We start from the raw sequence: 12064 nt of genomic DNA, 5'->3' as shown, positions 1-12064 counted from the left end.
TGGTGGTAGGGATTTGTGCAAGCTCGTCTGGGTAGGTACCATCCACTATTCTATACACTATCAGATATTCTACCGCAAAACATCAGTACTTGGTATTGTTGTGTTCCGGTTTGAAGGGTGAGTGAGCCAGTGTAATTACAGGCACAAGAGACGTAGCATCTTGGTTCCCAGGGTTGGTGGCGTATTGGCAATGTAAGCGATGGTTAATATTTCTTACAATGCCAATGTCTATGGGCGTTGGTGACCATTACCATCAGGTGGCCCATATGCTCGTCCGCCTTCCTATTCTATAAAAAAAACACTTGTGCACTATATTATGTCATGAACAATTAGCTAGTTTCTCTTGTAATCGGCTGTCGTGGCCAAAATCGGTCAGGAGGACATCATCATCAATATTATAGTCAAAATCGCAAATTACTTTCAGATTGTTTACGAATGTTAACACTAACCTGATTTTGGTGTGCTGAGTTTCAAGTTAGACAGAATAGAACTACTGTTACATAATTATTGTTTTTATTGTAACTTTTATGCCATTTATACTGGCAACAGTATGTGCCTTTGATAAAAACTAATATTCTTACTGTAATTCTGCAATTTTGGCTGTGACATTGATTATAACAAAAATTGACAGTCTTAAAAAAACGCAATTAGTTATTTCAAAAAAAAAAAAAAGGAAAATGCACATTATGCATATGTATATACAAATAGGTAACGCCTCTTGAATAACTTTCATTTTGATAACAAAAATAACAAAGTATATAATCAAAAGTTTTTTCCCAATGATCGCAGTGAGTTCTGTACATTCTCGTATATAACTGACCATATAATAGATAATTGCAGTGGCATTTACATTGCGGGACAGTGTGGATCAACGCACGTACATAGCGCTCAATATACTTACCGTGATTTTACATAGTGTTTTCGAAAATGTTCTGCGAAATACCGGAATTTGGGAGATGCTGTTGCTGCATGCCCTTGAGAAAAGGGATATTGGTATTTGGCTACTTAAATATTGTAAGTACAGTATAGTATGATATTATTGTAAGTTTATTCATAGGGTCGCGTTAATTATTATTGATCAATGTGCAGATTTTCAAAATATTACACATAGTTACATTATAACTTTAACAGATTCATGGTTTTTGTTTTTTTTTTTTTATTTGACATTTACTAATAAATTATGAATTAAAGGAATAATAAACAAAGCTTATAGGTTTTAATGTAATCGTAATAGTTATATTTTTAAACGACCTAACTGACATTGCAATCATCGTTTGAGGTTAAGTGATGACGAAACTAATAGACAGTAGTTTACGTTTTTAAATATAAATACATAATTAGAAGATTTTAATTTATTTATTTAATAATTTTATTATCACCGTGGTTAAGTTATCTCTTAAGGTTAATGAACTTTAAATTAAAATTATTTTACAAAATATAATACTGTAATTTCAAATTAATGGTTTCCTAAATGTCTTTAATGAAGTCTATTTTACCAATTAATATTTTAACTAGAACGAGTACTGAACTCTATCCAGTCGCATCGTAATGCCATCCCATTGGATTATAAGAGTAAGTGATAGAGTGCACTTGTGTTTGTGCACACACTTGTGCACTGTAATATATCCCGCACAATTAACTAATCTCTCTTGAGAAAGCTGTCGTTGCCGAAATCAGTCAGTACTCAGTCGGACATCATTGTTTATATTAAACGAAAACCAAGCTGGATAAATGACGTTCACTTCGGATAACGGCCATGTGTCAATATTTAACTGAACCCTGACCGACCGCACTAGTCCAGTAATTAGTGTATAATACTATCTCCTATAGGATCCGGAGGAAATGAATTACCTAGTACAAGCGAGATAGTTTGTAGTTCGTCTTTAATACTTTTATTAATATTATGTCTTCATGATCGGAGTGAAAAAACACAGTTTATTCTCTCACTCTTATAATGTGATTGCAATACGACACGATTTAAGAGAGATCTAGCATATGTAAAACGCCTTTTCTGAGGCACTGAAATGTTACACTGACAAATTTATAATTTTAGGCTTTTACTAAATATTTCCTGCTTCAATATATTTTTTTGTATCGTCCGCTAATAATTGCCTGTATCGAGGCAATAAAAATAATTTAATATCATATTTATCTTAAATATTATATTAAAGTTTCTTGATTTAGCCTAGCTGCTTGGCAAAAATAAGTTTGTTTATTGTTTATTTGTTTATTTGTAAGTAAGTGAAACAAACAGCATATTTTATATTACATAAAACTTATAAAAACCTTAAATAACACACATGCCAATACAGTTTCCACAAATAATTAATCTGGAAGTGAACATATATATAAAATAGATAAAACAGTAAAATTAAATGTATGGTAATTAAAAAAAAAAAAAAAACTAACAAGTGTAAAAAATGTATATAAACCAAACCTATATCATGTGAAATATGAAAAAGGAAAAAAAAAAAAAAAGTTAATAACAAATCTTAATCTAATTATTTTTAAGTATCGAGTTAAACTTACCGAGACCGCTGCTGAACAAATCTATGTGGTTATATTTATCGTTATAGTTGCTACACGATCTTACTATAAAACTATTTTTGTAATAATTTGTTTGATGATTTGGAGTTGCGAAAGTGGCTTTGTACCGAGCACTTAAGCGAGGACAGTTAAATAATATTTTATTTAGGAGATAAGGCGAATCTATAAGGCTGTTAATAATTTTAAATAGAAACAATTGGTCTCTATGTTCTCGTCTAGTTTTCAAGGACAGTAGAGTAGGCAAATCGTGACCAAATTTATATTTTAATTTTTTAATAAATTTATTTTGAATTGTTTCGATTGCTTGAATATACTTAGCATAACATGGATTCCATACAGTCGATGCATATTCCAAGTGTGACCGAACGTAAGCATTATAAAGTATAATGTGTGTATTAGGGTTCCTAAAGTCAGTACCTTGCCTTGAGATGAAGCCCAACATTTGGTAAGATTTTAAAGTAATTTTTTCAATATGCTTATCGAACACGAGTTGGCTATCAAGGTGTACACCAAGATCCCGTACCTCAGTTACCCTTCGCAATTTAACACCAAACATTGAATAACTGAAAGAATGTTGCATTTTTTTTCTTGAAAATGTTATAATACAACATTTAGCCAAATTTAGTTGTAAACCATTAGATTTGCAGTACTGTCCTAACCTATTTAGATCATTTTGGAGTTCGATACAATCCTGGTTATCCCTTATAACTTTGAAAATTTTTGTATCATCGGCATAGAGTAAAAACTGTGAGTTTAAGAAGCAGCATGTTAAGTCATTGATAAAGACGTTAAATAATAAGGGACCAAGGTGGGAACCCTGAGGCACACCGGATGTTATAGGTACAAAAGTAGAAGTAAACCCTTTAACTGCGACAGCTTGAGTACGATCACGAAGGTAGGATGTCAACCATCGCAAAAGATCGCCGTGTACACCGATGTTTTCTAGTTTTTTTAGCAACAGATTATGAGAAATTTTATCAAAAGCTTTCGAATAATCGGTGTACACGGCATCTACCTGGTGACCATCTTCCATAGCTTTCAATACTATATCAAGAAATTCACAAAGATTTGACTCAGTTGAGCGTTTATTGATGAATCCATGTTGATTTGGTATAAGTAAAGGCCTTAATAATGGAAACAAGGTATCAAAAATAATTTTTTCAAACATCTTAGGAATCACAGACAATTTTGAAATGCCACGGTAGTTTTTAACATTATTTTTATCGCCTTGTTTAAAAATAGGTGTGATTAAAGATCTCTTCCACTCCTTTGGCATACAACCCGTGTTCAAGGACTTTGTAAAGAGAATAGTTAAAGGAGTGCAAAGTGCCTTGCTGCAATTTTTTAGAAAAATAGGATGTAGGCCATCTGGGCCGCTACCCTTAGATATCTTCAGCTTTGAAAGATAATGCTCTACTTTGTTATCATTATATATTAAGTTATCATTATATATTTTTGGTAAAACCGAATTTTAGTACTATTTTAACTAAAATATGTATATGTAAAATATTTTAATAAAAGTAATAAATATATTTAAAAAACAATTTAAATAATTTATTAATAACAAATTTAAAATAGACGACAAATATAATTTGTAAGACACTGTGATATTTTTTTTATTTCCAGCTTTTTTCTGCGTTCATGGTTGGGTTATACAGTTATTCGGTCCACAATGGCTCTGGTATTGTGCTGGTGTACCACGGCGTGCCTGCTGACTTGGACGGTGAACTTTGTATCGCTATATTCTGCGTGGATATCATATTCAACATCGCTCTGGTCTATGGCGCCCATAAGGTTATTAACATATTTTTTTCATATATTGCGCCACCCTGAATGAATTGGATTAACAGCAAATAGACCGATTTCGGTCATGTCGCCATTATCAAAGGAATATGGGCAACTGCGTAAGATTATAATTGAGTGCATAAGGGAATTCATTAAAAAAGAACTTAAGAGCAACAAATGCATTTCGGCAAAATTGGACACTTAAATAAATCTCTTAAATCGAAATTAATGATATTTATAAAAGAAAATCGATAATGTGGAGTTATTTCAAGATTTATTTCAACGAGGAATAAAATATCAATAGAAAATTCAGACTTGGAGACTTGCTCTTAATACAGATCAGTTTTATTTTTTAGTATAATTAACATAAAATACAGCAATAATGTCAAATTAAATGTTTACAAATTAATAGGGAAAAGTTGCCATACTTATAGGTAACCACGACTTTCAAAACTGACACTAAGCATCTAAAATAATAATAAAGGAAAAGAAAAATTTAAAACAATTTGGAAGTATTAGTTTTTAGTATAAAATATAAAGAGTATTTGTATTACTACATAATTTCAGAAAATCATGACATACCTGAGGATATTCTACTACTACACAATCGCCACAGTTGTAGCAGTGGTCATATTGGAGATAATATCGACAATTAATTCAAACCGTTTCGAAGCTTTGGAGCTGATGACGCTCTTTGTAACTGGTTTATGTAAGTATAGTACATAAATATATTAATACAATTAAAAAAAAAATGCTATTTTGACTATCTTATTGTGCTTCAGTCTGATAATTTTGATAAACGGGAAATGTAGGGGTTTGTGTAGGTCAGTCCGGATAGGATATATTTATTCTACCACTATGGTACATGGGACATAATACCTTGAACTCGTGGTTTGCGGCTCCACGGTGTTTATAATTATACATGAGTGAAGGTGACTATTTAATATCAGGCCGGTCCATTGCATCTGCCTCGCTAATATATATAATATTATTATTCGAATACTGTTTCGTATATCGCATTCCTTTTTCTGAATCCAATTCAGAATGTTATCATAATTCTTATATCATAATTTTGTTTACCAAACTAAAATAAAATGTGTTAAATATTCTGACATAATTTTTGGGTAATTAAGAAACAGAAATAAAATGAAACGTCCATTTATTTTTAAATCTCATCATGTTTTCTACAGGTATACATCTCTACCTCCTGTTCTTGGTGAGGAGTCTGCTAAAGAAGATGGATATGTCCGGCCACACGTATGAGAATCAGCTGCATCAATTTATCAATGGGGAGTTGAAAGTCGATACAAACGGTATATACCCTAGCACTGTTGTACCTATCGAGAATGTTTAAGATGTTCTACATAGAATCTCACTTAAATCTTACCTTACATTGTTGAATTTCCTTATTAAGCACACATTCGTACTTTTTTTTAAATCAATCATACATACATATATATAAATGCAACCGCTCATATAGAGTTTATTAATGATAGAATTGAATAACTCAATATTAGAATTATTCTCTTAAGATAAAATTCTCTCTTCTTTCTCTACCAAGATCTCCTGTTAACTATATATGGAAATAATTTAAGCGAAACATGACAGCTGACCTTATCTTCTACAATACGATTATGACGTTTATTGATTATATTTAAGATGAATATAAAAATAATTGATTATGATATTATGTTTGTAATATTGAAAAAATATTTTTTTATTAAATCCTTTTTCTAATTAGGTTTTCGTACATTCAATATTAAAACGAAACCTTTATATGATTATATGATCACTCTCGTGTTTTTAAATGCCTTGCTAAAAAGAGGCTAGCTTAGTGTGACATAGATTCTGATATCCAGGGTCAGGCAAATATATGTTCAAACCGTTTTTATTTTAAAATTTACTTGTAATAGCTTGGTGTAGTATTAAGGCTTTGCTTACTCGCTTTGGTCTTGTCAGATTGCCATCCCATCAGAAGAGAAAAGAGTGCACACTTAACAGATATGGGATTATTAATAAACATTATGCAATTTAAACTACAATAGCGCTTATTAATCTATTTCTTATATTTTGTTTTTCTATTTGTTAATATATATAGTATATCGGTTAAGTTATGCGTCTGAAGTAGTAGTGCTAGAGAAGATTGCTTACAATACAACAATCAAACAATCAATTTTATGAACTTAATAGTTTAATAATTATTTAATTATTATGTAGTTAGATATGGATAAATATTATAATTATATAATTTAATACCAGTCAGTGTAAGTTGTGCCAAAATAATTTAATATATTCATAAAATTATTGCCAAATGGCTGGTATGCGTTGCAATTCCCTTGTCATTTTATATTTAATAAAACAAGCATTAATTTTCATATAATTATAAGATAACTTATTTAATTAATTAAATTTAATTAATTATATGTTTTAGTCGTAAGCAGCAGGCTGTGTTTTATTTCTTTAGATGTAAATATTTATGTTCTTATTTTACAAGAGCATAATAATAATGAGTATGTAAAATTTAATAAAAAATATAATAAAATGTGTAGAATTTTATTTATAAATAATTTGATCATTTACTAGATTAACAATACAGGAAATAAAAAAGTAAAGTAAGAGTTATCGGAAAACAAAATGATGATAATATCAATGCGTTGATAGATGTTACATTAAAAATAGTATGCCTGTATTATATATTAATTACCTTATCTACTTTTTAAAGCCCTAAAACGAATAGTCACACCTTAGATATCCTTACCTCTTCCTTAGATATCTTGGAGTGTCGTTTAATACTCATAGGCTCTCATAAGAACTCCTAAAAAATCCTACATTTGTTTATTTATTTGAAATACAATTTTGGTTGTTATGTTTTTGCTTGGTTTATTAATTATTCAATTTTTTTTTTTTTTTTATAGAAAAGGAAGGCGGACGAGCATATGGGCCACCTGATGGTAAGTGGTCACCAACGCTCTTAGACATTGGCATTGTAAGAAATGTCAACCATCGCTTACATATCCAATGCGCCACCAACCTTGGGAACTAAGATTTTATGTCCCTTGTGCCTGTAATTACACTGGCTCACTCACCCTTCAAACCGGAACACAACAATATCAAGTATTGCTGTTTTATATAATGTGTAACACGTATAGTTTTAAAATAGCGACAAGTTATTTCAATAAAACCATATAACAGTATTATGTATATGTTATGTATCTTCATAAAATCAGTGATTAGGATGTACTCTCTGATAATGGAACGTAGTTTTGATGATAATGAGATGATAAAGGATAAGTGAAACCGGGATAGGTAATCACAATAAGACGTTCCTTCCTATGTCCCATAAAACTATTATGGTAACACGTAGATGTATGTTTGTGTTGGTTTCTTCACAAAGCGTGGACAATGCACAGCTTCCGCGCCTTAAATGGTAAATAAGATAATTGGACCGTCAACATTGTCCATACGAGCAATTTTGAACCGTGAAGTCATAAGTACATTTAGGAATCACAAGTGACGAATGCGTTTCTGTATTCATCTCATGAATTTGCTCATACATGCTATGGTTAATAGATGATAGTGTTGTTTTTTGTTGATTAAATTCAATAATGCGTTTAGAAATACCTGAGTGCAGGCGGTGTTGTTGTTGCTTTCCTTTAAGACATGGAATTATTGTTTTTGGATATATTCATTTGGTAAGTAATATTTTTTAATATTATAGTATAATACAATATGGGAGACAAGAAAAACATTATAATATACATTTACAGAAAATCTTATAAAATAATATTTATTTTATGGAAAATATATTTATAAATGGAAATGTAAGCAATGTGTGACTTTTGTAACTGGTCGCCCACCTTTTATAAGATGCATTTTGTTTCTATTAAAATCTGCGAATAGTTCAATAATATACAATCATAGAATATCTATATTTTTTCAGTGTTGTTCTAGCGGAAAATAAAAATGATATGGCCCAGTGTTGATCACATGTGAATCTTAACCGAAAACTGTGGGTTTAAGTCCGAAAAAGCACTATTGGTTTTTCGTGTGTTTATATAATTCAGTTCGGCGGTGAAGGAAAACATAATAAGAATATGTACGGATGAAATTCAGCCACATTTTTTACCACATTTTTTTGATTTCCAAGGTAGAAGTTAGATGGTAGAATTTAGAAGGTTATATTGTTGTATATTGCTTAATGTAAAGGCTGAGATATAAAAAAAACCGCTGAGTTTCTTTCGCCGGTTCTTCTCAGGTCTGAGGTGCTTATTTCCGAACCGGTGGTAGATTTATGACAATCAATAAGCAAGTGTAACGCTCCTATATTGAATAAAGATTTTTGACTTTAACTTTGACTTTGATGGCTCCATTGCATTTCTCTTCAAGAAATTCACTCAGCAATAGGACATTTTAACTTTTTATCAGTTTTCTACTTAATTTTATTGAATTCAGCTAGTTATTTTGTCAAGTGAACATAGAAGGTGTGTTCTTTTGCGGACATTTCGACAGCATATTTTATTTATTTATCTCATTTTTGTTATAAGATGAGCAATTGAAGTGTCAATTTTTTTATGACATTGATATTCTGGCGTGCTAATGAGCCACATGAGGGTAAATGGTCACCACCGCGCATAGACGTCGGCACTATAAGAAAGATTAATCATCCTTTACACCACCTATGCGTCACCGACCTTAGAAATGAAGGGACATCCTTGGGTCTGTAATTCTTCGGGCACTTAGTATTGTTGTTTGGCTGTAGAACATCTGATGAGTGTGTGCGTATTTATCAGGACGGGCTTGAACAAATCCCTACCACGAAAAAGAAGATTTTCAAATTGTTTTCAGTTATTTTCAATCTTCGTGCTGGCAGTGGAGATTTACGTCAGTATAAACCACGTATCATCCCAACACACAATGGCGCTGTACAAGGGGGTGGCGTTCTACTCGCAAGTGTGGTTTGCGTTCATACTCTTCATAGCTGAGATCCTTTTTAACATAGTGCTACTTGTGGGAGCGCATATGGTACATGCAATTGATATTATATTGATATTTATTTATCATAAATCATTTACATACATATTTATTATATTTTATTTCTATACATTGTGCGAGAGGCGGTTTAATGATAAAATTAAGACCTACATTATCTACTAATCTTAGAAGTGCCAAAGAAAGTTTGTAGAAGGGCAAAAGTTGACTCATACATAAATATACAAATAAACATACATAGAGATATAAATACATACATTCGAAAATATATATAAATAATTTTAATAAGAATAGACCTCCAGACCGATTTCGGCCACGGCGGCCAATCTCAAGAGAGCTTATCCAACTGCGCAGGAGATATTATAGTGTACAAGTGTGTGCGCAAACAGGTGCACTCTCTATTCCCTAACTCTCATAATCCGATGGGACGGCAATCCGACACGACCGGTAAGAGCTCAGGCGCAGGACCAACGCCTTACGTGCTTTCCGAGGCACGGGAGTGTAAACACTTCCAACTTCCATAAATATACATATTCCTTATGTGATATACTTAAAATAAACTTCAATATATTAAAAAAAAACTTTTCATACTAAAATAGTTTTATAAAATTAATATAATCAAAAGATAAAATATAAATAAAATATAATCACTTTTTTTGCAATTTTAACTATATATTAATATACATACATAATCGCAATGATATTTGACTAACATAAAAAAATAAGTAAGAATAAAATATAGAATTCCATATTTTTTTCTTATTTATTTCTTACGTTAGTTAAAAATCAGTATTCGAACCCGTATTTCAATCAACAGCCAATCGTTGTCCACTGCTGAACATAGGCCTCTCCCAAGGTGCGCCAAAGCTCCCTGTCCTCCGCCTTCCGCATCCAGTTGGTGCCCGCCACCTTCTTAAGGTCGTCGGTATTTACTGAAAACCAATTCTACTAATTTATAACAGCTACGCTACGTTCTCGTCTCTAATCAATTCAAACTTCAACAGCAACTATAGTTGTGTTAGTTGAATAAGAAAACGGTTAAACGGCAAACGATTACGTTTCGATTCGAAGTGACAATTTGTTAGTAGAACTGGTTCCCTTTTCAAAATCTCATAATCCAGAGTCTAAGATATCGCTTAAACTTCTAGAAAAAGACGCAACTTCTCCGAGCATACTATTATTACGGGATTACAACAACGCTGGCATCCCTCGTCACGTTCATAGTGGTCAGATACAGTGATTTATACAGTCACTTCGGCTTTTACATTTTAGAAGCTTGTTTCGTCCTAACCGGCTTAGGTGAGTTGGCGAATGACATAAAAACAACTACACAATATCTTATTCAATTATCTGTCTCTAATAACTATGTATATACCTATTTCAATTTCAATGTGCTTACCAATGCTTCGGCGTTGTACTGACTTGGGTGGAGTCAATATACCCAAACATTTGTTTATCCTGACCATCTTTCATAAAGGAGCCAATTACGCAGGACAAAATATAATATACATGTGGGTGCATAAACACAAAAGCACTCAATGTTAATAAGATCAATTATTTTTTCACTGGAAAAGCACATTTACGCATTTACCTCACGGTCACGGATTCGCTTGCACATACTGCCGTGACGCGCTCTGTGTTGCCCTCACTATACCCAGTGGGATGGTAAATACAATTGTAAAGATTTCAAATGAAGGAACAAAGGAATTACTTGCTAAGAAAATTATTCTTTATTCAGTATATTCACAATTTCCCCGTCCTAACTCACGTTTAACTCATGGTTATTGTGTCTACTGTATGAACAAGGAAGTTGTTAATAAAGTCACTATGTCTCTCCCCTCTCTAGGACAAATAACATAAGCTCACTATGAATTTTGTAGTCGTGTTTTTATCAGTCTCTTCATTTGGAGAAACTTTTGGTGAAAGGAAATTAGAAGACATTTCAAAGTTTTCAATCGAACGCAAACAAAAAAATGATCTTTATATATTTTTCAGGAATCCAAGTATATCTTCTTCTACTTGTGCGAAGCGAGCTGCTTAAGATACGCCATACCAGTCGTCTTTGTTATGTGAATCACGCCGCAGAAATAATAGTTGATACTCCTATACAAAGCGGAAGAAATCCGTTTTAAAACATACAGAACTTGACCAAACAGGCTTTCTAACTAATTCATATTTCTGTTGTTTCTTTACTGAATAGCAGACTTGTTTATAGCAGAGATTGCTAGTTTAAATGTAAAGTATACTATAATAAATAATAGGAAATATTAATATTTATTTGTTTAATCGTAAACTTTGTCTTTAAAGCCTTTATCCTTCTTTGCTTTTCATATTAAAATTGTATTATAATATAATAGAGATTTAGTTTTTGAAATTAAATTATACCAGTTACTTAGTCCTTTAAAATTATAATAATAATTTATAACTACTACAAAATCAATTTGAAAAAGAGAATAATACATGTACTATTATGATATATAATAGTACATATATTAATATATATATGGTCTTATAAAATATTTTGATAAATACTTGAATAATATGTATTTTGGTTTTGATTTCTATTGGAGCTTCTTCCACCTTAACCAAACATAAACATAGTTTATTACATAATTTATAATTTTTAAGTAATATTAATTAAAGCGGTGAATAAATGAATAATTCTGCAGTGTAGTTTTATCATTCGGTCAATAATATCTGCGGGTGTATGAATGTTGACGCGTTCGGGAACCCCGGGGTCACG

General features: G+C 31.6%; 2 protein-coding genes across 2 annotated transcripts; both read left to right on the top strand.

Annotated features, from left to right (window-relative positions):
• Positions 1-798: 798 nt before the first annotated feature.
• Positions 799-5809, top strand: LOC126769528 (uncharacterized). The gene is made up of 4 exons (XM_050488388.1): positions 799-1014; positions 4174-4341; positions 4900-5041; positions 5523-5809. Exons 1-4 carry the CDS (start codon positions 928-930, stop codon positions 5684-5686), a joined length of 561 nt encoding a protein of 186 aa, XP_050344345.1. The 5' UTR covers positions 799-927; the 3' UTR covers positions 5687-5809.
• Positions 5810-7743: 1934 nt separating this feature from the next.
• On the top strand, positions 7744-11576 carry LOC126769530 (uncharacterized). The gene is made up of 4 exons (XM_050488390.1): positions 7744-8024; positions 9178-9354; positions 10470-10620; positions 11317-11576. The coding sequence occupies exons 1-4, from the start codon at positions 7938-7940 to the stop codon at positions 11451-11453; spliced, it is 552 nt and encodes a 183-aa protein (XP_050344347.1). The 5' UTR covers positions 7744-7937; the 3' UTR covers positions 11454-11576.
• Positions 11577-12064: the final 488 nt, after the last annotated feature.

This window comes from Nymphalis io, chromosome 7, assembly GCF_905147045.1.
Source record: "Nymphalis io chromosome 7, ilAglIoxx1.1, whole genome shotgun sequence".
Lineage (NCBI taxonomy): Eukaryota > Metazoa > Arthropoda > Insecta > Lepidoptera > Nymphalidae > Nymphalis > Nymphalis io.
The sequence above is the reverse complement of the archived record's forward strand: the minus strand, read 5'-3'. Positions and strand labels throughout refer to the sequence as shown.

Coding starts and splice junctions, on each gene's coding strand:
- LOC126769528 (XM_050488388.1), top strand. CDS start 928: ATGTTCTGCGAAATACCGGAATTTGGGAGATGCTGTTGCTGCATGCCC. Junction 1,015..4,173: donor TATTTGGCTACTTAAATATT/GTAAGTACAGTA, acceptor TTTTATTTCCAG/CTTTTTTCTGCGTTCATGGT. Junction 5,042..5,522: donor GCTCTTTGTAACTGGTTTAT/GTAAGTATAGTA, acceptor TGTTTTCTACAG/GTATACATCTCTACCTCCTG.
- LOC126769530 (XM_050488390.1), top strand. CDS start 7,938: ATGCGTTTAGAAATACCTGAGTGCAGGCGGTGTTGTTGTTGCTTTCCT. Junction 8,025..9,177: donor TTTTTGGATATATTCATTTG/GTAAGTAATATT, acceptor AATTGTTTTCAG/TTATTTTCAATCTTCGTGCT. Junction 10,621..11,316: donor TTTCGTCCTAACCGGCTTAG/GTGAGTTGGCGA, acceptor TATATTTTTCAG/GAATCCAAGTATATCTTCTT.